General features: G+C 52.7%; 1 protein-coding gene across 2 annotated transcripts; it reads right to left on the reverse strand.

Moving 5' to 3' along the window:
* Positions 1-1,561: 1,561 nt before the first annotated feature.
* LOC104141668 (opsin-5-like) lies at positions 1,562-25,282 on the reverse strand. Of its 2 annotated transcripts, none has more exons than XM_009671061.2 (6): positions 25,173-25,282; positions 14,783-14,870; positions 12,139-12,301; positions 10,728-10,855; positions 8,211-8,539; positions 1,562-6,256 (listed from the first exon to the last, which is right to left on the reverse strand). In XM_009671061.2, exons 1-6 carry the CDS (start codon positions 25,239-25,241, stop codon positions 5,687-5,689), a joined length of 1,347 nt encoding a protein of 448 aa, XP_009669356.2. In that variant the 5' UTR covers positions 25,242-25,282; the 3' UTR covers positions 1,562-5,686. The 2 variants fall into 2 exon arrangements, with proteins under 2 accessions (XP_009669356.2, XP_068768330.1); XM_068912229.1 differs by lacking the exon at positions 25,173-25,282 and adding an exon at positions 24,332-24,371.

The raw sequence follows: 25,282 nt of genomic DNA on the forward strand, positions 1-25,282 counted from the left end.
GTCTCGCAGCCCCCTGGCCCCAAAACGTACCACGCCGGCAGGGGACGCGGGGGTGGGCTGAGGCGCACGAGCCGGTGGGTCCCCCTCTCTGGAGTTACGCCAGAGTAGCCCCATCCTGGGCGCTCCTGCCTGGACGGCATCGTCCAGTGCTAATTTCAGAGGGGAAGAAACGGTCTTTGGGTTAAGGGTGGGGTGATTTGGTGGAGGAACATCCCCCCGCCCTGGGCCAAGCTGGGAAATTTCTAATTTCTTCAGACTTGGTTCACGTAAAGCCATTAAGGGAGACGCAGTGCAGCGAGCAACGCTCGGCCTGGCTGGGGCCAGCTCCGGCCCGAAGGCCAGCCCGGGCCCGGGGCCGAGGCGCTGCGGGCCCCTTGCAGTGGGGTTTCCTAGGAAAGAGCTTCCTTTCCACAGCTGGCTGTTTTCCATCAGTTTTTGGAGATTTTCAGCCCCGCTCTGAGCTGAAGGACAGGAGCAGCAGGGCAGACGGGAGCCTGTCCGGAGAGAAGAGGTGGAAATCGTGGCGGGGATGAGTTTAGGCAGAAGAAAAGGCTCCTGTTTGTAAAATCCACCTGCAAAAGGAAAACCCTCTCGCCGGCAGAAGACGCCTCCCCAGCCTGTGCCCCCCGGCCAGCAGAGAGCTGCTCCGGGCAGGCGGTGACGGGGACAGCCCGCGCCGTGCGCCGGCGGGGTTAAGGAACCGGGCGATTTGCGCCCACCATTGGCCCCGGCAGAGCCCTGGGCTCCTGGCGCCGGCCGGGGTGGCCGGGCTCCCCGCGGGCTGCGGCAGGAGGTCCCGGGCGGCAGCCCTCTGCCCGCGCCGCGGGGCTGGCGGCGCCTTCGGGGACGGCGAAGGTCCTTCTGGCGCTTTCTGCACCCCTCGACGCGAGATGGGGATGGCGGACGCAGCTCTGCCCAGAGACGGCTCGGCTGGGCGCGGAGCTGCCTCTGCCGCCCTCTCCGCCGCGGTAGCAGCCGGCTGAAGTCGCAGCCTGCTCCGGGAGCCGCGCGGCAGGAGACGAATGCCGCAGACCTGACACCGCCCCGCTGGCGGTGGCGGCAGACGGATTAGGCCCGTCGACGGCCCTCGGAGGCTGGCGGTGCCGCACAGAGCGTCCCCGCGGCCGGGGCTGGCCCAGCCCCGAGGTGGGTGCGCAGAGCCAACAGCCCGGCCGGCCGTGGGGAGCGGAGCCCTTGCTGCCGCTGCCGCTGCTCCAGGGGGGAGCGGTGTTAACGCCGCGAGCCCGCTGGCCGCCCCGGCGCTGCTCTGCGCCCAGCGGCGGGCGGCCGGAGAAGGGCTTAGCCGGGCCAAGGGAGAGGGGTGCTGGCCCTCAGCCCCCGCGCCCCAACCAAGGACCTGTGTCTTCCGTCTTTGTGATCAAACGCCATTACCCCGCCACGACCGAAAGCCTCCCACGTCCTCCTGCCCCCGAGCCCTCACAGTACCGCTACATTAGCGATATTTTCACTCATTGCAGAGCGCGGCTGCCAGGCTGACACATGCCTGAATCAAGTTCAACGCAAGTTTTGCATGAATGAATTTATTTTAAAAATGTGCGGTTCCTGGAAGGCGATGAATATTCAGCAGAGACACAGCGCGCCCGTGATTTCCTCGTGCGTCGGGGTCGCCTGCGAGCAGGGCACAAAGAGCAGCCGCCGTCGGTGCGCGGGGAGGCAGCGCGACGCAGCGCTGCCCGGCGCCGGGTGCCGGCTCGCCCGGCCGCGGCCACTGGCCCTCCTTGAAACGCGTTTGCAGCTTCGCCCTCTCTTCTCGCTGGCTGCCCTGATTTTTCTGCGTCGATTTGCAGCTTCTTGCAGCTATAGCACATCTTCTGGCTGGTTGGGGCTCTCTTGCATAGCACGAGTAGGAAGGGAAGTCCAGCTTTTCGGAGCGCCGCTCTCACCTTGGCCTGGCCGTTATGACTTGTCTCTCGTGCCGAAACCCTGCCCTGCCGCAGCCCATCCGCGCCCGCGGGTGCCCCCGGCGGCACAAACGTCGCAGGGCTGCGGAGGCAGGGAGCGCACCCCAGAGGTCCTGGAGACCCGCTCCGCTGGCAGGCCCACTCCTAGCACGGGGAAATTGCTGGGTAGAAGTGGCTGCGTGGGAACAACCGAGGGACAAAAGCACGTGCCGCCTTCACGTGGCTGGATGCCACGCGCTAGTTAGGGCAGGGGTTGCAGCCGCCGCTGGCCTCTGAGCAGCCACAGCGATGGCCCGCAGTCCTCGCAGGAGAGCACGGGGAGGGGGACTATGTCCGGGGAAACGGCCTGCAGACGGGGCTAGCTGAGAAAAGCACGACCTACCTTGGGATTTGGGCAAAACATCGAGGCCAAAAAGGCTAACTCTTACTTTTAATGCCTGGATTCAGCAGTACCAAGGTTGAAGCGTAAACGAGCAGCAGCAGGTAGCTGCCGTCTGTGGCCCGGCGGCGCTGGTCCATCGGACTTCGCCTGCTCCTGCCTGAGCGCAGCCCCCGACCCCCGCTGCCGCCTCGGCAAACGTCTCGCTGCGGGCGTCCACGGAGGCTGCAGGCTCACCTGCAGCTTGTCCTGCTCTTCATTGTCGGCCACGGAGGCATCTCAGCAGAGCCCAGGCTGAAACGATGAGCCAAGAGCTCATAGGATCCAGCCCAAAGGTCCGGGTACCCGTGGCCAGCTTTAGAAGAGCAGATAACAAAGTGCATGGGGGAAGTCAGCCTGTCTTCACCTCTCCATCTCTGGGTATGTCAACATTTCATTTTTCACACTTTTCTTCTTGCCAGCTCTGCAGCGTTTCCACAGTCTTTTCCAGAGCAGCCGCGCAGGGCGGCAGGCCTGGCCAGCAGGCAGACTCACTTCTGAAAACAAATTTCATCTGATCATATTAATTCTCTGTCCTTTCATCTCACTTTGGCTGGAGCTTTCCTCTGGCTGTTACTGCACCGGTGGAGGGAAACCCTATTGGAGGTGGATGAGTTCACTCAGTGGGAACAAGGCACCCACAGGTCCATCTCACCGACAGCCTAAATCCAGCGTAAAATCAGAGGAAAAATTCTGCTGGTGTTTCCTGCCTGGTGTTAGGACGCAACACCTCTCTTCCTGTTCCCTGTGCAGAGCATAGCTCCCCTTGCACGACTGTGCGACAGGTTTTCCTCCCTTATCCCATGGCCCTTCTTAGCCTTAGGCATTTCGGGCACTGCTGGATAAATGAAGCAAAGATAGGTAGAGCGTGGATGAGAATGAGCGTCGGAGCCGAAGCCTGGGGCTGGGAGGTGAGAAGGGAAGCCCCTGGCCTGTGTCCTCAGCTCTGCATTGCCTCGTGGTGTCATCTTGAGCAAGTGACTTATTTCTGCTGCTCTTTTCCAGGGGTTGGTGTGAAAAATGGTTCCCTCTTCCCAGTCAGCACCTTGGTGGGTTAAAGCTGCTCCCCGCGCCGCGGCAGGCGTGGATTGCAGAGCAGTTGTGGTCACCCGCCTGCAGGGAGGAAGGCAGCAAGTGCGAGACTGCCTTTTCCCAGCTCTGCTACTGACCCGTCGCAAAACCTTGAATGCACTCCTTCATTTTTCTGGATAAAATCAACCTTTCTCATCTCCCTGTGACAGGGTGGAGGCTGCATTATTCACCTCCTGTGATGGGAATTGCTGTCCCACTGGGGGCACATGCAAAAGCTTGGTGCTCTGCACACTGCTTGGGGTGGGAGGATGAAGCACCAGGGTCGGGCAACACAGTCACCTCCTCAGATCAGCTGCCGAGCACCTGCGCGAGGCCAGAGCTCACGGCCCTCGCTGGGGGTCTCTGGGTGGGGACAAGAAGAGCCAGCGGGCGCTGCGACGATGCGCTGCCTCCAGCGGCCTTGGCAGCCCCTCTGCAGGCCCTGCTCGGGGCGCCAGCCCAGCTCTGCAGCCTGGCGCTGCTCATAAATGGAGGAGAAAATACTGGGGCGCCTTGGGACATCACAGTCATCGCAGAGGTGCCTCCCGTTGCTGGTAGCCCCTCACCCAGAGCAGGTAAGACACCAGAAATATTCATTTGTTTGTTTTGGTGAAAGCGCCCAGAGCAGGAAGGTGAGGCAAAGAACAGGATGTGTAACCTCCTCGCGGCTTCACCCGCCGGAGCTGGTCCTGGCCGAGGAGGCCTGCTGGGGCGGGTGACTCAGCCCTGGCCTTGCGTGAAAGTAACAGGAGTCAAGGCAGAGGGGGAATTCATGTTTCTTAAATCCAGTTTTAACTGCACTTGTTGAATTCAGTGTTTCTAGAAGCAGTTTCTGTACTTCATTTATTTTTTCTGTAGGTATCAGGTAGCCTCCTGCTCCTCAGCAGTCCCAGCAGCACCAGAGGCTCTGCCTCACCCCCGACGGCAGCCGGCAAGGCCGGCTCGCCCGCCCTTGCTCACCGCCTGCGATGTTGCCCTGTGCAGAGCCTCTCTCGAATGAGGGAGCCGTTCATTTTAGCAAGATGGCTTTCAACACTGGGTGTCAAATCTAAGAACTGTGAAGAAATTGGTCTTAGCTGTTCTCTTCCAGCTACTTTTATGACTTTTCTGTCTCAATCTGAGCACTACATGCATCTTTCTTCTCACAGGCTGGGGCAGCGTTTCCTTCCAAAACACATTTCTTCCAAGCATCCAGATGGCATATCCTTTTCTCTTGCTCCTTTGCCCAGTCGCTCTGAGAACCAAGCGAGTCCTACAAGGTCTTGACAACGTTTTACACTGCTTGCTTACTTCCCAGCACTGCCTCAGTCCAGGACACTCTGCTTAGCTCGTCCTCCCAGTTTGCTTTATGCTCTGCAATATGGCACTGCAATGGCCAGCTGGGCACCGATGTGTGTCCTTTGAGACTCCCAGGTGAACTTTCTCGGAGATGGCTTCAAAATGACACCTAGAAGCTAACTGGTTGCTGTTCTCCAGGCACCTGGTCCCCTGCATAGTGCAGATAGTGCAAGATGCCCCAGCTCCCTAAGAGCCGGGAGACACCCTAGGACTGCAGACCTATCTCCAGGATGTTGCGCAGCCACAGTTTTGCCATTCCTTGCCTGAGGAGCAGTACCTGGGCCTGGTATTACTTGCACTGGGATTATTTTAACCCCAAATCCTTACACTAAAGACAAGACAGGATCATAGGGGGGGCTGCACTCAAATTGAGGGAGTGGGGTACTCCAGCCTACACAGAGAGCAGTCTCTTGTGAGGTATATAAAAATACTTCATAATCCCAAGTGAGGTAGCTGAATGGCATTATCCCATTCACAGATGGGAAAGGATGTAATTAGCTGAGGCTGTAGGAGTTGGTTTTGGAGCTAGGATTGCCTCTCAGGGCTCCCAGGCCCCTACCCTCTGTGCTAGACACAGTTTCTTAAGACAACCAAGATCATTCTTGGCCATCGGAGCACCAGGATGGAAAAACAAAGGCCAAGAGCCCTGAGAGCAAACAGCAGTAGAAACTGCAGCCTGGAATTGCACCCTAGCCCGATTTCAGGCACTGGGGTTCTATTTTTTTGCAAGTGCAAATTATCGGCTCCAAACTGCAAGAGCCAAACTAGAAAGGGAGGCAGGGTTGGTCTTAAATGTTTGTGTCACTTAATCTGCAGGATGTGCTTGGGACCTATCAGATACATAGATGAGAGAAATGTTGCGTTTGGGGTTTTTTTTCCAATATGCTGCTAAGACAGAGCCAGGTGCCAAAGGGGCACTGCGGGGCTCTCTGAGCACTCAGAGAAGGTCTTTCATGATCTCTGAGGGCAGGACTTCACCTGCCACATTTGCAGCACCCAGGCCAGACCTTTTCCTTGTAACAAGCACCATAACCTGCACAGTCCTCTTCAGGCCGGGCTGGCAAGCAGACCCGTCGCTCAGGATAGCCAGGGGAGCAGGCTTGGACGAAGTGTCGGGGGTCTGGGAGAGTTTGTAGCACTTGGGGTAATTACTGAAACATTCGAAAGTGTCGTGGCAGTTTCTGCAGGCCCCACGGTGGTCACCGAAGCCTGAGGAGAAGTGCGTCCTGCTCTCTCTGGGCTGCAGCGAGACGCTCGGGCACCCGCAGCAGAGGATGGTGCGGATGGCCTGGAGGAGCAGGATGTCTTTGGAAAGGAACTTCTGGAAGTTGGGCTTGAAGAGCAGATATACCAGGGGGTTATAGAGTGTTGAGGACTTGGCAAAGACGGCTGACAGCACGAAAGCCAGAGCCGGCACCTGGCTGGCATCTCCGAAGACTGCCCACAGGGCAACGATGGCATAAGGGGTCCAGGCAGCCAGAAAGCCCAGGCAGACAGCAATGCTCAGCTGGAAGAGAAGGAGACGGCGGTGGTGTGAGCCTCCTGCAGCGCATATGGGACACCAACCCAGCCCAAAAACCCAGTCCAAGGAAGACAACAGCTGCCATTTGCACTGGGACCCAGAAGAGCCAGCCCTAGCGAAAGGAGCCAGCTGATGTTCAGGCCTTCTGAATGCAGGGCCAAAAGGTACATCCTGCCCATAGGGTGCTCGTGGCTTGGGTTCAAACAGGAGCAGATACTGACAGGGGAAAGCAAACTGGACTGTGTGTCTGAGTCCCTCAAACCAGGCCCCAGTGTGTGCCTGTCTCAGTGTCCCCTCTCCTGCCCCAGCAAACCATGACCCCTGGGTTGGGAGAAGTGCTCCCCACATGCGCCTGGGAACCAATCATTGCATTCCTGAGAGAGTTTCTGATGAGGACCCACGCTGCCTGTTGGTGCTCGGGTGTGCGTGAGCACATGCATGTCTGTGCTGTTCCCTTTCTGCTTTGCACCTCCTGCAAGATCCCACTGGCGTGGCCACCTTGGCCGTGAGTTCAGGCAGACACTGCCCTGCCCCATCTCCTCCTGTGCCAAGCGCTAGTTTTTGGGGCTGGGGGTGTGCGGGAAGCTGCAACATTTAACCAGCTGCAGTAGACCATCAGTCGTGTTGGAGGCTAGAGCAGCGAGGCAGCATGGCACAGCCAGCCTGCGGTTGGATCATGCCCTGTCTCACCTGGGAAAACGCAGGAGGGGACCGGGCCCCTCGGGAATTCCCTCAGCCCATCGCTGCAGAGGGGCACGAAGCACCCAGACGCCTGACTACATCAGGCTTTTGAGATCAGCCCCATGCTGGACTGCAGCAGCCTTTTGGCACCACTCCAAATCCCTCTTGTAATCCATGTGCCAGGGTGCAGACTGACTGAAAGGCATGGGCTCAGACTCCGATCTTCTAATGAGCCTCTTTCTTCGAGGCTATGCTTGCAAGCTGTTTTCTTCCTTTTCTTTTTTTTCAAAGGGTATCCACTTTTTTGACACATCCTTGGTGAATTATAGGATTAGCTCATAGTCTGGAGAAAAATGAGTCATGAAAGCTCTTTTTATGATCTTTTCCAAAGTAATCTAAAATGAAACCTCCTCCATCTGATGGCTTTAAATGAGGAGAAATGTGTCATTGTCAAGACCGATATGAACACATGGAGAACTCATCTAGGGTGGTAGGTGCCGTGCGCTTGCAGAAGGGGTCCTGTCGTGGTAGCAAAGCCTCTATGCGTGGGGCTCACCCTGCACCACTTGGCTATCACTGGATGCAGTGAGCAAGACCCCAGCATCGTCATGCATCGCCTCCAGGAACCACTGGCAAAGGTGTCCCGGCCATCTTAACTGCACAATAAGCAGCAAACACATTTCCCAGCCTGCTCAGGCAGGTCTGGGAACAGTCCGTTACACTACCGGCACGGGCTGTGCAGGAGAAGCTAAACTTTGGATTCATAAAACAAATCACACCTTCAGATGAGCTTGCTTTTCTCTTTCCTTTTCATGTCTGTGCTGAGCAAAGGGAGGAAGGATCACAGGCAACGGGGCACAGGCAGGAGTATTTACCAATCTAAAGAGAAAATTTTTACTCTACGTGATTCTGGGGGGTTGTTTGTGTCACTGTGCAGGGAAAGCGTTACATGTGTCTTTTCCTTTCCTATTTTTATGCTCTCGATGATTTATGAGCTGCACTTTGCATGGTTGCCCTGTGCTCTCCTGCTGCTGGGGGCACAATGCATGTTTGAGCACGTTGCGGGGTGGCTTTGGCTTCCTTTTAGGGATTTCAGTGTTTAACTCGCCTTGCCGTCTGCAGGGATGCTCGGGTCTCCGGCATGGAAAACCCACGTCCCTTGGGGGCAGCGTCCTCCACCCGCAGCTTCGGCCTGAGCATCGCCCCGCCGCGACGCTTCCCCTGAGCGATGGGCTCTCCCCCTGACCCCAGCCCCTACCTTCACGATCAGGCTGTGCACGCTGTTGGCCTTGCTCTGGGGAGACATGTGCTGCTGCACGGCTCTGCGGGAGCCCTTCACCGTCCACAGGATCAGTGAGTAGGAGACGAGGATGAGGAGGCAGGGGAGGAGGTAGCAGAAGATGAAGAGGGCCAGGATGTAGAGCATGGCCTCTCTGTTCGAGGCTTTCCATGTGATGCAGCAGGCAGTCCCATAGGGCTCAGGCCCATAGCTGCCCCACTCGGCCAGTGGGGCGGTGGCAAACATGAGCGCGTAGGCCCAGACGCACAGCAGCAGGACGCCGGCGTGCGAGGGAGAGAATTTGTTGCCTGGAAAAGAGGGATCGGAGTGAGGACGGTTCCCGGCCAAAAAGGGCTCCCTGGCATGCCCTGCCCTTGCACAGAGGTGAGGGCTAGCGGAGAGCGGGGCTGCAACCCGCAGCGCCCCAGCCAAGGAGGTGAGGGAGCCAAGAGAAATTTAGAGATTTGCCCCAGGTTGCACAGCATGCACCAGCGTCAGCTCTGAAGTCTTTCTCAGCTTCTGGAGTAAACGCCAAAAGGTCTTGTCAGCACTGCAGTGCTGGGGCCTGGGAGGTGACCTCCAGTGCCGGGGAGCTTCCTGCGCACCGTGGAAGGGTGCGCGGGCTGGCAGCAACCGGCAGAGCCGGCTCGGCAGCTTCCCAACCCATCCCAGGCATGGCTGGCTGATGGACTCTTCTCCCCCCGGTGCACTGAAACATCGCAGGAGGTGGGGGACGCTGCAGCTGGGAGAGGAGGGCAGCAGAGCCTTGCCCTTCCCGTCACTGCCCTCAGCACATTTTCTCCCCTGAAAGCCAAGCTGCAAAAGGTCTTTTTCACCTTTTTGTCCCAGGCACCATCAAACGCCAAACCCTCTAACCTGCTAAGGGCTTGCGATAAAGTGCTAAATCTTCCCATATCTGTAGGAATAATGTTTTTCTTTGAAACTTAGCAATTAAAAATATATTGAGATGATTAGCCATTTCCTCACAGAAAATACACAAGGGCATTATAGGGAGATAAGCTCAAAATGCCACGCTGCCAAGCGCCAGACTGATCTAGAGAGCAAAAACCACACAGGGAAAAGCCATTGGTACCCGGCCTGCTCTTGAAGAGCCAGCTTTAGTTTTTATCTTTCCTACCACCTTTTTAGTGATCTCCTGAGATTTGTGTGCCATCAGGTGACGGAGGTGACTCTGTTCCAGCGTTGTCCTTGCGGACAAACCACACTTGTGCCCGCACAGGGGCCCGCAAGCTGTATGCGGCCAGACAGGGAGGGAGTCTGGGGCTGGTGGTCACACAGAAAGGGGGCTCTCAGCGACACGCACGTGCTGTCTGATGGACTCGGCCTTGGCGGTCGCTGAGCAAGTAACCGCTGCAGTCCTGCTTCTCCAGGTCCTGCTCTGCCAACATCTGTGAGCATTAGGCTCACCTGTGGTCGCCCACTGTGAGCCACCTGAAAAAGCAGTTACGGGAGCATGTATCTTGGAGTGTTTGTCTGCAAATCAGATTAATATCTACGGTTTTCAATTTTATTTCTATTTTTGGTCTCTAAGCCCAAGTCTATTCTGAATAATGGATGGAGGTGGATGGAGGTTTAGCAGCGGAACTGAGAAAATTAAGAAGCTCCAGATAGGAGGAGTTATAAAAGTGTAGGGGACATTTCTGGGTCCCCTCACTTCTCTCAGGTGCTCTCTGCCTTGCATGCCCTGTACAAACAGCAGGTGCCCATCTAGGGTGGGGGGGGTCTCATCTGTGCACAAGCTTAGAGCCACAAACACTCATATAAGCTCTGCAAAGAAAGTTCAGGTGAAAATAGGTCTATGAAAGTGAGCTACAGCCCAGCCCTCCTGTATTAGTTATTTCAGTGAATTAAACAAACACCTGTGGCCTATGGTGCTCCTCCTAAGGGGCAGCACTGCTCCTGCATTACTGTTTCCATCCTCACTACAGCAGGGCATGGGACATGGGCAAGCTGCATTTCCACGCTCTGCCAGAGCGTAGGAAGTGGAGGGCTTTCATGCAGCTTCCCAAATACAGAGCCTACTCTGGTCTGAGCTCGCAGCTGTGGATGGACGTTCAAAGCCCAGCGATCTGCCTCGCACTGCTTGAATCACGCTCTCTAATACAGCATCTGGGACTTTTCTACAGAGGAAAACAACCCCTTTGACACTGTTCTGGGTGAAGCTAGCCTTGGAATCAGTGACTGCTGAAGTGCCCTGCCCTCACATGTCCACCATGTCCCTGCTGTGGGCGAAGGGGCCCGGGGTTCTCCTTTAGTTGAGCTGGGTCTCCGTAGCTTCAAGCAGATAGAGGGGGAGGAACATACAAGTGGTAAAAGGCTCCTAAGTCTGCTGCACCAGTTTGTTAATAGGGAATAGGTTGCCCTGGGCCAAAGCTCTCCCAGGAGAGGCTGACCTGGCCTGTAAGGGGAGGAAGAAGAGCTATATTCACGGAGAGGGGTGTAAGTGCAGATCAGATAACACGGCCCAGCACCTACCGTATGCTGGGTAACAGACCTTCAGGCAGCAAACTGTGCTGAGCACTGTCAGGCTGGTGAGGCTGCAGAGTCCAAACAACATCCCACAAAAGGCATAGACAGTGCACATCGCGTGGTTAAACAGCCACCTGCAAGGGAAAAACCACCAGGTAAATCAAGCCATTCCCCTCTGCCCAGAGCAGCTAGCTGACAACCTCTGCCACTCTGCTCTACTTAAATTTATGTGCAGACCCTGCTTCGGAAAAATACGGGTATTTCCCAGCCTGCTTTCACACACGCTGCTTGGCTGCAGCAAGCGTAGGGCTCCAGCTGCTGCCCCACACAGGAAGCAAAGCCAGCTGTGTGGGGAGGCTGCTCTGCCTCTGCAACAGGCTGCAGACATATCGGGTACCTGCCTGTCTAAGCAGCCGTGCACATGACTGTAACCCTTATTTGTTCCCTGAGCATCATAGCATCAGGCACGAATGGAGCCGCTGAGAGTGGGAGCAGCCCTGGTTCGTGCAGGCGTGCATCCATGCAGCGCCCATGCTGTGTGCTGCTGCTCAGAAACCCAGCGTCCTGCCCACCGGGTTCAATCTACCCAAAGCAGCTGTGCAGTATTTGCATGCTGCTTTTGCCAGCTGCAAAGAAGCCACAGCTGTAGTTGGCACTTTTGGCCTGCCGCTCACCTGCAAAGCTCTTTAGCAAGGATAGTAACCACCACTAAACCCATTTTAAAGATGAAGCACAGAGAAAAGAAATGACTTTCACAAGGTTTGAGGAGGTGGGACTTTCAGGCTTCTGGTTTCATGCTGCCTCTCTCAGCATAATGTACGAAGGCAGACGCTGCACATAACGAAAAGGGCTTGTGTTAGCAGTCCAACAAGCCCTAGCTCGCACCCAGACAGTGCCTAGACCCAGTGCTAGAGCACTGTGCTGCAAGTCTAGGTTGGGAATGGATCAGCTCTGTGGCTCCTCCCGTGTTCTCCGCTGAGTCCAGCCCAGAGCAACAGCTTCGCTGCCGACACTGGCAGGCAGGCTAACCCAGGCACGGAGAGGAGGTGCTGCCTGCAACAAGTCTGAACGACAAGCCAGAGGGACAGAGAGCAGTGAAGCACCACCCCCCCGGGCCATGGCCCACCGGCCTGGCCCTGCACCCTCTCGAGAAGGGAAGAGACGAGATGGCTGTTCCCAGGGACAGGTGCACATCTCAGACCTTATTGCTCTTATGCCCTTAGTGATGCTGGTGTGGGATGAATGTCTGTGGCGTTATCCAGCGCCCCGTTCCTCTGTCATCCACACCAGACTGATTCCTTGGGTTCCTCCAGCCTTATCCCAGATTCACCTCATCAATGAATTCCCCATTTCTAGACAAGGTTTGCAAAATGCATCTGGGGCCATTGGCTAGTGCAGAGCCTCTTCCACAAGCTACCTGTGTGCAAATAAGGATGATGTGGCCAAGGGGAACAGGGTCACCGTCATGCTCAGGTCACTGATGGCCAAGTTCACAATGAAGAATTCTGCAGGCTTCAGCATGGACCTCTTCTGATAAGCCACCAGCAGGAGCAGCGAGTTCCCAGAGAGGGACACAATGCCTGCAAAAACGAGGGAGAGAAACAATGCCCGTTCGTTTGTAATAGCTCATTTCCTCAGGCCGCAGGCAGGCTGCCCACACGCCTGCCAGGCCTGGCTCTATCCTGACCTACACTGGAGAAAGTGGGGAGAGGAGGGAGGGCATCCTCTCCCTGATTTGCACGGGAGGAAGTGCTCCATCTCCCAGCTGACTGGGCACTAGGGGAGTAGGATATGCTGCAGAGCTGAGACACAGTCTCAGAGGACAGCTGAGGGAGACTGGATCCATGAGCACAGCTAGGACTGTTCCCTGACACCCTCAAGCACTAGCAGGTTTTGCTCCCGGGGCATCTGTAAACACAGGGCTCAGGCATGATCAATAAAGCTCCTCTCTACTATAACATGACACCTTCGTCAATGGGTTGGGGGACACACTGCAAGAAAGCAACCAGGAAGATAGACCTGGGGCTTTGCTGGCTGTCCGATAAGGTGGCTTTGTCTGCCAGCCCAGACCCTTGGAGGGACACACCTGGCAAAGGGCATATGCAGATAACCAGGCATTTTCTTCATGGCACCGTAACTCCTTTGCACAGTCACAGCTTACCTTGCAATGCAGTCCTGGGGCCCCAAATAATGAGAGCCAGGGAAGGAGCTAGCATCTCCTTGAACTGTCCTGGGAGCATACACCACAGCTGTCTGCAGAGGGTGAAAAGGGCTCCAGGTTTTGCCACTGCAGAGTGGGTTAAGGGCACCCACAGGACCTACACAGATGTGTGAGCACATCTGGAGCTGCTTTAAATTGGATGTGATCCCTTCCTCTCCCTGAGGAGATCCTACAGAGGCGTTTGGAAGGAAAATTGCGATGGGACAAAGCTGCAAAGGGTGCAGGATCCGGTCAGACTTACTTCTTCCAGCTGGAAGGGGCTAGGGGGCCACTTCCTTCCAGCTAGATAAATAACGGGAGCTTTGTGTCATCATTCTTCTGATGTGAGGCCAAGGAGCTGGGCCCACTGGTGTTTTTAATTTCTTCCTGGAAATGTCACTAGTGTGAGTTTGTGTTGTCCAATATCATAGTAAAAAATAAACAAGAAGAAAGGCATTATGAAGATCAAGGAAAATCCAGACTAAACAAAGGAAGGCTCTTTGTTTGCTATTAATGTGTTTAAAACAACATTGGTGATAAAAATTTTATAGCAAGGGCTTACTCTCTCTTATTAATGTAATTGTGCTTTCATTGAAAAGAGGTATTTACATCCTCAGAAAGGGAATCTTTGATGCTGATGGACTAGTTTCTTCCCAATGTATTAGGCTACAAATTAAGTATTGTGGTAACAATTAGGTTCTAAAGCTGCTGAATGGGCAATACAAAAGTTCCTTTCATACACAGGGCTCCCACACAGGGCTTGGCCAAATGCATGGCTTTGGAGGCTTTGGAGTCGCTGGAGGGTAGAGTATTGAGACATTTGTCCCTGTTCCCAACCTCATGAGAAATTTCTCCCACAGAGCTAGTCTGGTTCCTTCTTCACATACATTACATATGTTTTAATAGCTTTATTATCTCCTAGGAGCTTTAGATACCTGTAGGACTACTGGCAGTCCCAGCAGGTGTGAGCCTCTGTTGGGTCAGTGCATGCCTTGGGCTCCTCCAGTACATAGGCGAGTGGCTGTCCTCCTTGGCGCACTCATACACGAGGTCACCTGTGCACTCACATGTAGTTCTGCTGCCTCTCCTCTGCCTGTCCTTGCATGCTCAAGGGTATGTGGGATTGTCTGCAGGACTGCAACTGGATGGGGTGACTATTTGCCGTGGTTTTGCTCATTGCGTACTGCAAAGCAAAGAAACCATCTAACTACAATAGCAGGAGGCCCTTCCTGACGCTGGCATCAGGAGACGATGAGTCCTTTTGGTCCTTTCTGTTCCTTGCTAGTCTGGGCTGAAAAATTCTTCTGGCATTTGGGAGACAATTGCTTGGGGCTCAGAAGGCTTCTCCCTGCCCATCGTTTACTTCTGGCCCAAATGAAGGTTAGGCCTTCTCAAACCGTGTCCTAACCCCTCTGTTTTGCCTGCTGGCTTTCAGATATCAATAACTTCAAATCACAGGACAGTCACCAGCATCTTCTGCTGAACGTAAAGGCCACTGAGACATTCAAATCGTCTTTAATAGCCATGAAACTGGTGATGCTAATAGAGAGTCTCAGTCTGTCTCACATCAGGTGGCTGCAGTAGGAGTTACTGCAGGTTCACCAAACGTTGTTCTTCAGCCTTCCAAATATTTAAAAACATGAATGGTACTTGCAGTCCCTGTGAGAGACAAATGTAGTCGCCAAGCTTTAGCAAGACCACCCTTTCTGGTAATGTGGGAACAGCCGGTATGATTAACCTGGTGACAACTGAATACTTTTCTGGAAGCATCAGTAACTGCAAAAGGCCTGACATCTCTGAAAGGTAGACACTGGTGTTGCCCATAGCACAGGGAGAGGTATAACTGGCTGTCTTTCCTTACCAAAGACTAAATAGAGCGTGCCAAAAACCAGGTCTTCTCTCTCTGATAAGGTGGAGATGAACACTGAGGCGTTGGACGCATTTCCCATCTGCAAAGCAAGATACAAACACAAGCAAGTGTGAATTTTGGCTAATTAAGGAGCACTCGGCTCCCTCAGTTCCCAAGGAGGACTGCTCTCAGAGACTCTCCTGACACCGTGCTAGAATGAAGCCAGCAGTGTGCAACCACCCAGGCCCTGGGACTACCGGCTGTTACTTAATTAATGCTGAGTGTAGCACTGAAATAACTGGCAGTGCAGGGGGCTGGTAATAGGATCAGGCGGGTAATCTCACTTGATTACTGCTTCTTTAATTACAGATTATAGCAATTAGCATTAGCCTTTGGATCTAAATTTTCTTTGCAATTCTTGGCCATATGCTGATTGCAGCAAGCACTGCACATTTGGATGTGGGGATTGGCAGCTCAGAGCTGAAGGCTTCATTTTCAGCAAAGTCCAACACCTCCTCCAGGCTTGCCCCTCGCTTTCTTTGCATGTATCTGCCTTCTGCCTGCATTGGCATGTGCTGAATGACACCAAGACATCCTGGATGGGTTTAGTCAGTCACACAGACAGTAAAGAGATGCTGAAAACCTGGGCTTGAAGAGCTTGACTTAAACTGTATGGACATGGGGAGTTTGGTGACAGTCACATCAGCAGAGAGACTTGGCCCAAACTGTCCTTGTGATGTGGCCGAGGCCGAGGCCTGTTCAGGTACCATTAAGACCACGGATAACTGCCTCTACTGTGAGACATGACACGCATGTGCAGAGAAGAGCAGTGCAGATAACGGGGCTTAAATCGAACTGTGACCCAGGAGACCCACAAGATGGGGAAAGAGAGGAATTGTCACTGCTTCTGGCTGTTACCTCTTTTCTTTCACTGTAACTAATTCAGATCCATGCTGCTGGCAAGGCAGGCAGTGAAAAACTTGAGAGTGATCATGCGTGTAACAAAAAAAAAAAGTAGTAGTAAAAAGTCATTCCCTTTCTTGGGGTGCCTGACTAAATCATTGAGTTTTATCAGCCTAACTAGTTTCTCTGTTATTTCATGCAACTGAGCCAAAGTTCCCAAGTGCTTAGGAAGTTAATACGGGGTAGCAGAGCAGAACGGCAGGTGCGTTTCAGCATATTCACTCTCTGCACTGATAACAAATAAATGGAAAAATATTTTGTTCAGGTGAAGAAGAAAGGAGAGGGGGTGAGAGAAAATAATGGTATAATTACATGTTTCAGTAGCTGTTAGCTTGCTTCCCAGGACATTTAATCCGTGCATTATTCCTGCTTCTTTCCCTGAGGTCCCTACCCGCGCGCTGCTGGAGAACACCGCCCTGCTGCAGAGCAATAAAATGGCAGGTCTGGTGGGAGGGACAAGGATGGGGCCTGCCTGGGCATGGTTAATGCTGAGAAGAGGTAATGCCAGCCTAGGGGCTGCTTATTCCTGCCCCATATTGCTTAGCCTTTATAGAGCCATGTCAGGAACTAGAACAGGAATTGATTTGGCCTAATGGGGAGGAGGTAAATAAAGATAGTATTCCCAGCATGGTTCCCCCAGTGATCATCCCAGCACAAGAGAGAGGGCAGGGTGGCACAGCTCAGAAACTCATCCCTTCACTTGGGATTGCTGTCCAGTGCTTGTATTAGGAGATCTTGGCTGGAGGAGAAGAGCTGGAAATGAAAACTGTCACTGGTTCAAAGTCTGAAAGAATCCCAGTGGCAGTAAATGAGGAAGAAAGGGACAGCATGTCATGTACATCTTCATTGCACCTGGCAGGAAAAAACAGCGCAGAAGACCCAGACGTACGTTAACCCTATGGATGCTTCGAGCATGAATTCCCACAGCTCCCGGCTGCTGCCCCACCGCTAGCTCAGACTGCACCACTAGTGCAGAGCACAACTGGCTAACCAGCTGACTTCTAACTGCTGCTTTTCCATCCAGCCATGACACTGCTTAGGAGCTATCTAATGCGCTAACAGCCCTGGGAGTTGGAGCATTTCTTTCCATAAGCACCGCTGACCCTGGATTTCACAAACAGAGCAATGACAAATTGTTATCTGTACCTAAGGCAAAAATGCCTGCCTCACATCCAAAGCTGCATTCAGATGGATCTAATTACTTCAAGTAACAAGTAAATTATCTTTGAGTGTAAATGGATTTTAAGGCACTAATTAGTGTTAAATTGCTAAGAGATCCTGCCAGTAGTTCTTAGTTCAATTCTCTGTGTTACTGATCCATGCAGCCAAACACTGATGGACTGGGGTTTCTCCAGCCTGCTTCATGGCTTTCTTGGGTTAGCTTGGCACACAGCCTATGGGATGTTTGCAGCTTGCATATGTTCACTGAAGACTAGCAAGCGGGACTGTCTCCAGCATCCGATGTTAAGCAATCAAATGCTTTTATGATTAGATTATTCCCATTGGTCTGGTGTCTGACTACCATGAGTACGACAGAGTTGCCTCTGCAGGCCAGGTAGGATGCAGGTTAATTTAGTTAACGAGAGCTGCAACGGTCATTCATGGTTCTCACTTCACTCTGTTGAACTTCTGGCCTCCCTTCATGGTTCCTACTCCCCTAAAGAAGAGCAAAGGCGAAAAACACCAAAGCTGGTCCGTGCAGCCTGTCCAGGCAATGTGCGTCGCGCAGACCGAGGTGTTATAACTGAAGACAGAAGGAGCAACAGCAAGCCAGATTTTAGCTCCCTCTCTCTAGCAGACACAGCCAAACCCTTGTGCTGCTGGCAGGCTCCTACATCCTTGAGAAGTGTTCTGCCCAGGTTACTGGTTAGGCAGCTTGATGTAAATGTGATTTTTAAATTAAGCTCCATTTACATCATCCTACTAAATTAAAAGAGGCTCTAAGGAACCTGCATGGCACATTTGCCTCCTTTCACCACTGATTTATTGGCTTTTCTTGATGAGAAAGAGATACTGCACTATTTTGAAATGGCCCATCCTCCTGCCAGGTCTGGAGTCTGTCTGTAGGACTGCACGGACATTGTGAAGACAAATATGCACAGCCAGATGATGTAACCACTTCTGTCAGGGTTTTCCAGTACAAAAGAGCTTCCTGGCTACAATCTTTCACTTCAGTGAAATGACCACCACAGCTGATTATCTTAGGGATTTTTCCAGTCTTCTGTTATGCAAAACAAGCCACTCATTTAACAGCAGCGTGTGCTTCACAGAGAAATGAAACCCCAGCTATTAACAGCCAGTGCGAAAGATGTTGCTACCCCTTAGGGTTTGAAATGCAAGCACAGATGAGAAAAGGTACCAATCAATGTGATTGTCCAGGCAGACTGTCAGCCACACAGATTAGCTGACTTTCCTACTTGTAGTATTAGATTAGTAGTATTTCCTACTTGAACCTATTGAGTATCTGCCCTGTCTTGTTACCAGTATGTACAAATACAATACAGCAATCTCCTGTACATCATTACTTGTATTTATGTATATGTGGTTTTGATATTTAGCCTTAAAAATTCAATCCCTCTTAAAAATTGTCTGCTAAAATATGTAAGGAAAATGTTAGCATTTTCAGCTGAGAGGCTTCCTCCTTTAAATAACATAGTACTGGCGTCAGAGCAGCAAACTGACTTGGAAGAGGAACTTTCCTTGCCAGCACGTACTTTGCAATTGCGCACGTGCCTGAACTGCTTTTTCGTATGCTGCCCTGGCTAATGGACACAGCTTTCTCAGTTCTGCTTTGGCGCTGGGGTAATCTGGAACCATTCAGACACATCTGAACATCCTTATTTGTGTAATATAGTTCAGCTGCATCTATTTGCCTTTTAGAGCAAACATAATTCACAAGGTACTTGCTCTGCCCTCCTCTTACACTCTCCCTGTTCGTCCTGGGCCTTTCCTGCCTGTTTGTGAAGCAGAGAAACAAGCCCCGTCAGTGTGGCTCCACAACAGCAGAATCCGCTCATAAGAAGGTTATTAGAAGTCACTGTAACCTTCATCCACTCACTTGGGCTTTGTAGCTGTTCTAGACGGAGCGGAAACCCCCTGGCCATTCCTGGGTAATTGTCTACACAACATAGTAGCTCTACTCAGAGGAAAAAAGATGTTTAGGAAATTATCCCAGCTAATATTAACTTGGGCAGCTGCATGCTAGTCCTCAACCTGAGACAGGTAACCAGGAAATCAATTTGCTACCTGATCTTTTTGCACTTACACCACACTAAAAGCATCTCAGAGTAACCCAGTTTGCTCCTAGGCTGCTCCCAGGCATTCACTTATAGGTTTATGTTGAAGGTGCCTGTCCCACTCTGTGTCCCCAGCATAACTGATGGCACCTACATCTCTGGGAAGCTTCTCCTTGTCTGCCTGGCCACGGCAGTGTGACGTGCCGCCATCCAGCCAAAGTGACTTTTTCCATTTGCACACTGGGGCTCGCAGGAATCGCATTGACAGGAGAACTGGACTGGGGCCCATGGACCCCAGACACAGGACACCAGCACAGAGGGGATGCCAGGCACCTTCAGGCTGTCTGTCTTCACCCTGGTCTGTGTGGGGCCTGTCTCTTAGAGTAGGAAAGCTGTTGTTACCCATTCAAGGAGCCAAGAGCTTCATGCCTTCAGTGTGCTCCCTCTGCCTGGGCAGGTTGCAGAAAGGAGTAGAGCTGCTGCTCTCCTGCAAGGTCACTCCTGAGCACAAACCAGGCTCTGGGCATCGAGGACACACTGCTCGATTTCAGAGAGACAATAAATCATTTAGGAGGGGAGCATGGGGGCTCGAGGGATAGGAGAGGATTGTTTTCTCTCTTTATAAGGTCAACCATTTTAAGAAATAGATGTTCCTAGACACCTGGCATTGACGCCGTGATGTGAGCCCCTTGCAAAGGGGCACCCCAAGTGCTTTCACACATAGGATTCAAGCTGAGTTTCTCCCTTTATTGAGTGTTCATGGGAGGCTTTGGTTCTCCCTTGGGATTTTTCACTGACAATCTGGACTCAAAGGAAATGAGTCCTGGCAATCCCTAACAGGAAAGAGGGAAACATTTCACCATCTTTCTCCACCTGCTCTGTGCAAATCTTGTCCTTGGCCTCAAATCCTCACCCTGCTATGCAGTCACTCACAAAGAATAGTGAGATAAATGGGGCTTGTGTTTAGGTTTTTGTTTAAAACCTTGTGAGTCATTTTACCTTAGGCAAAAGCAGAAATGGCAAACGTGGGCTTTAGCGGAAGACAATTAACTGGCTGCAAGAGAGACAACTAAAGGATCTAAGGCTTTAACTGAAGGAGGCAGGTGGACCTGAACTGATGGAAAATTGCTGAAATTGTTAAAAATGAAAAAAACCAAAAAGAAACACAAAAAAACAAGCGCTCTTAGTAATCTGCCCCAAAAAATCTCTCCTCAGCGGTTCTTCTTTCATCCTTCCTTATTGTTGCAATGCCAGTTTGTTAGTTTCTGATCGTTCAGTCTCAAAAACCAAAGCTTTTTACACCGAGACCATCAGAAAAGTTCTCTGATTAGGTTTCTCCATCACAAGGAAGTCGAAAAGGGTTGAGCCCAACTTCCTCCTTTTTCAGGCCACTCTCAAAAAGGTTTCTGAAGAAAGGGGGTTTCCTCCTTACCAGCACATGCAGGAGCAGGCAGGGCAGGGTGACAACATCACTCTGGCGCGTATTCATAATTGCCAGGGTGAAAAAGCTGCTTCAGAGTATTTAATTTCACAGCTATCGAAAATCCAATCTCAATGTGCTTTCTGTGATGAATGTCCTTAGGAGTTCAACCCTCCTTTCCTTTTGTACCAAAGCATTTTAATTGATGCTAAGGTTCAAATTATTAGAAAAACACCAAGGTATGAGACTCACAGTATGGAAGTGTGGATGCAGAAAGGAGAGAGGAGCTTTTGCTACATATTCGTCAAATTCCAAGGTTCTCCTCAGAATTTCTTCAGAAAATGACTTTTGCTTGCCCCTTAACTACAAACAGCTAAAGAACGGGCAGAGCACCCAAAGGCACGTTTTGGATGAGTGCAAAAAGATGTGAGCCTGCGCATTTGGGATAAATGCACACAGAGCCGGGCAGTTAGCTCCGCCTGTGGCACTGAGTTACAGCACTTGCTCACACAAGTGCCTTTGGCTTGGCTTGGCTTATCTTTCTGACCTTCTCCATATCCCCACATGCAACAGGCAGTAAGGAAGGAACATGCCGTTCCTGGTGATGAGAGCCACATGACAGTGAAATCTCCACCAGTGAAGATGCCAGAGTGTTTCCCAGGATTGACGTTCAGGCACCTGTCAATGAGACCGGGAGCCAGATTCACCCTGCAAGCAAAGTTGACGCGGAGGAGAGTGAATGCACCAGGAGAGGAGGTTGCTGAGGTGCAGAACCCTGGCAGCCCCCCTTCCCCTGTAGGTAGGGATGAGGATGTAACACCCGTGGTGAAGGGGCCTCCTGGGTCATCTTCTCCAGAGAGCACCATGGATGCTAAAAGTTTCACAGCCCAGTGAAAAAAATCTCCCTTACTCTCCTGTGGTCTTCGGAGAGCAGAGAGTGTCCATGGTACAGGTACAGGTGACTTATACCTCCCCCTGAGCGACTCTGGCCCTGAGAATGACATCCTTCATTAACCTAATTGGAAACAACCTTTCTTAGGGCTGAGCAAATCATTCCTGAAATCCTAATAATACACAGTTCTCCTCCGGGCCGTATTTCACTCTTCTTCAAGAGCCTTTGGAAGGAGACATGCTGAATATGGTACAGCACACTGCACATCTGAAATGCTTCAGCAAAACATAGCTGCATTAAAAACACAGAGAGTACCAAGAAAGGAAGAGGAATAGGAGGGACTTTGGTCATACAGCTGCACTGGAGAAAAGAAGACAAGACAAGGCTCAGTGTAAACAGTCTGGAATGAGCTATTCTTGCTCCTTAGTGTGCATGCACACGCAGCAAAGGAAGGAGAGAACTGGCAAACCCTGTAGGACTTTTATTTCCCTCAGATCACTGGCCAGTCTCCATCCGGCAATATATCAGGGCTGCTACAGGTGTCCTGTGAAATCAAGCTGGCAAAAAGTAATGACACTCTGGAGGAGACGAACTTGTATTTCTGATATATCATTTGGAATAGGCCTTATTTTTATGGTTGTGCCAGAGCTATTTGTAAAACACTCATCTCCCATTGTAATGGATAAAGTGATAAAAATGCATCTCTTGCACTGATAGATATGCTGATGTCATTGACACATGGACTATAAATCAGTTTTACAGAAACATGGAGAGCTACCATTTTTACGTCTGAAAGCAAACCATAAAGTACATCTTGTAAACTTACCTTAGCTGGACGCAGTGTGCACAGGCAAGTGAAACCAGAATCAGTTCAAAAACTTTTGCCAAAATATCAAAGACTTTCCCATGTTGCTTTTGTCTTGAGCCTATAAAACCTTTCCTCTCCAGATAAATTAGAAGGTGGTGCGCTTATCTGAGCTCACCTGTGTGGGGGATGCTGGGGCCTTTTCACACAAGGCCCCAGGATGTGTTTATGTGGGTCTTGACCCTTTGATGTGTGGTCTCCATCGGACCAAGGCAGCACATGACCCGCTTCTCTGTAGAAGCCCTACTGAGGTTACAAACCTATCCTTGTTCACCTTGTCTGTTGGAAACCAGTGCAAAGGACTCCCTCCCTCTCTCCGTGAGATGCTCCTTCAGGTGAGGGGGAAGCTTGCACAACCTTTCATTTGTGCTATAACACGTAGTGGAAAGACTTACAAGCTGCAGAACCATCAGTGCAAGTATTAAACACTTTCACAGGTATTTCTGTCAGAAATGGCTGCTAGGGTTTTGTTCCATCTCAAAAACATTCAGAAAACCTGACTATATGCAATCAAGACTAAATGCTTTTTACCTCCTCTGGGAGGGAGGTCAGATGAGAAAGTCTCATCAGTAGAAGGCAGCCCTTTGAAATCAAACTGCTTGGCCACGTAGTCTTTGGGCATACAAAGCTACTGTTGAATTTGATTTAAGCTCCATTGCTCAGACTCTGTTCTGAGAAGAGACAGACTGTGAAAGCTCCTTTCCCCTCAATTTAATCAGATTTCAAAATGAGATGAAGTTTTCCAAGCAGCTGCTGCCACAGGAACACTACCAGGAAGCCCTCGTATTCTACGCCCCAGAGCCTTTCCTTGTATTTACAGGAAGAATCAAACTTAAACCTACATTCAGAATAGAGAGAGACAACATGCTCTGTCCGTATCTGGCAGCTGTGCACACGGGAGGAGACTGATACAGCTGGACTGGCCTGATCAGATGTACTCCTATTATCTACCTGAAAAAGCTTACATTTTATTGCACTAGATTATTGGTTTTTGCCCTTTTCCTCTAAAGACTTTGACACTCTTTTTTTCTCCAGCCAACGTGCTGCAAGCCCAGAGCCTGTCTTGGAGAGGAGGAGGAAACCTGATGAGCCTGGAAACTCGAATGACCTCCAGTCTCTTTCAATAGCAAATACCAGGAATTGATTTCTGTGACTCCTAGCACAGGAGAAGCTTAGACACTGACAAGCCAGGAAGCCTTTTCACCTGCCTAACAAATAAAGCAAACCATGAAAAGTCATGGAAGAGCAGAATAGCATAGCTGAGTGACTGCTCAGTATCTGAAGGATAGATTGCAGAGCGTAAGGAAAGGCAGCCAGCCCTCAGTCCCTCACCCCTAAATCACTTTGTAGAGTACAGAATTTTCCTGTGCTGGGGCTGCCCATCCCAATCTATTATATACAAAGCAAGCCTTCTTTCTCTCTGCTAGTCACCTAGGACTCTTGCAAGCCCCTTTCAGAGAGGGATACAAACGCACTTCTCCCATCACAAGTGCGCACACACACACACACACACAGCCTGAAGCTCTCAGTGAGATGTCTCACTTAAACACTTGCATCAGTACCCATGGCTGCCCAGATCGGGAACAGGGACATGCACCTAGGGCTGGGACTGCTGGTTCCCTACACCTCCCCCTAGGCACACCTCTGCCACCCCTCTGGGGGAGAGTGTGTCCTACACAGCTGCACACATAGAGCTAGCAGGGCTGGGCTCCCTGCCCTAGTGTACGTCCCACACCCGGAGCTGGGGATGCTCTTGGGGGCTGTGTCCTTCCCGGTCCCTGGGCTGGGGAAGCTCAAGGGGACTGTGTGTCCCTAGACCTGGAGCTGGGGATACTTGGGGCCACGCTTCCCCGCCAGGGCTGCGGATGCCGGGGGGCAGTACATCCCTCCCGCAGCTAGAGGTACTCGGGGCAGTGTCTCCCTCCCGGGGTCGGGGATGCTCGGGACAGTGTGTCCCCAGGCATAACGATGCTCTAGGCAGCGTGTCCCCTTGGGGATGTTCGGGGATGGTATGTGCCCCTCCCTAGGGGTGGGGATGCTCGGGGCAGTGTTTGTCCCCCCCCTCCCGAGGGCCGCAGATGCTCCAGGCAGCGTGTCTCCGGCGTTAGGGGTGCTCCGGGTGGTGTGTCCCCCCCCCAGGGATGCTCGGGGGCCGTGTGCCGCCCTCCGTCCGGGCCCCCCTTACCTTTCCCGGAGGGAGCCCGGCGCAGCCTCTCAGCCCTGCCGCTCCGCTCTCCGCCGCCAGAAACTTCCCGGAGCTCCCGCGGCGCCCATGGCAGCTCCGCGGGGCTGCGGCGGGGGCGCGCAGGGTCCGCGCCCGCGGGAGCGCGGCGGCTGCGGCCGCGGCTCAGCACCGGCCGCCGCGGACAGCTCCGCTCCCGCCGCGCCGCGCCGCCGGGGCCGGGCTCGGGGCACCGTCCCCCCGCCCGGGCAGCAGGTCTCTGCTCCCGTCCTGCAGGGCTGGGGCGCCCGGCACCCTCCTCCTGGTCACCCTTCTGCCCGTGCACCCTGCTCTCCGTGCACCCTCCTGACCTGACACTCTCCTGCCCTGGCACCCCCGTCCTGGTCACCCTCCTGCCCGTGTACCCTCCTCCCGTGCACCCTTCTCTTTGTGCACCCTCAGCCCAGACACCCTCCTTCGCATGCACCTTCCTCTCCATGTACCCCTCCTGCCTGTGCACCCTCCTTCCAGGTACTTTCTGCCCAGGCAGCTTTCTGCCCCTGCACCCTCAGCTCAGGCTCCCTCAGCCTGCGCACCCTCCTTCCTGCTCATCCTCCTCCGAGGCACCCTCTTGCCGGACACCCTCCTCCCCAGCTGCACACTCAGCCCATTCACCTCCTCCCCGGTCACACATCCCCACTGGCTGGCTTTGAAGCTGCTATTTTTGTTGCAAGGGAAATTGAGGCAGGGAGAGGCTAGTTCAGGCTAGCACTCCATGGCCCCAGCACCCCCAGGCTCTCTCTTCCCTCCCAGCGGTCAGTTCCTCTCATCCCCACCAAGGGATGAAGGCTGGCAATTCACTCACCTCTCCCTGAAGAACGGACTGGCCACCCAACACAACCCCATTCTGTGTTGTGAGGTGTTCCAAGGACATACTTGGAGTGACGGTGGAGACAAGGAGGTGGGGATCGCTGT

This window comes from Struthio camelus, chromosome 18, assembly GCF_040807025.1.
Source record: "Struthio camelus isolate bStrCam1 chromosome 18, bStrCam1.hap1, whole genome shotgun sequence".
NCBI classification, from domain to species: Eukaryota; Metazoa; Chordata; class Aves; order Struthioniformes; family Struthionidae; genus Struthio; species Struthio camelus.

Bases quoted from the DNA above. Each gene is read 5' to 3' on its own strand.
- LOC104141668 (XM_009671061.2), bottom strand. From the start codon at position 25,241: ATGTCCTTGGAACACCTCACAACACAGAATGGGGTTGTGTTGGGTGGC. The intron at 14,871-25,172 runs GTGAGTGAATTG...CTTGCTTTGCAG, and splicing joins AGTCCGTTCTTCAGGGAGAG to ATGGGAAATGCGTCCAACGC. The intron at 10,856-12,138 runs GTAGCTTGTGGA...TTTCCCTTGCAG, and splicing joins TCATCCTTATTTGCACACAG to GTGGCTGTTTAACCACGCGA.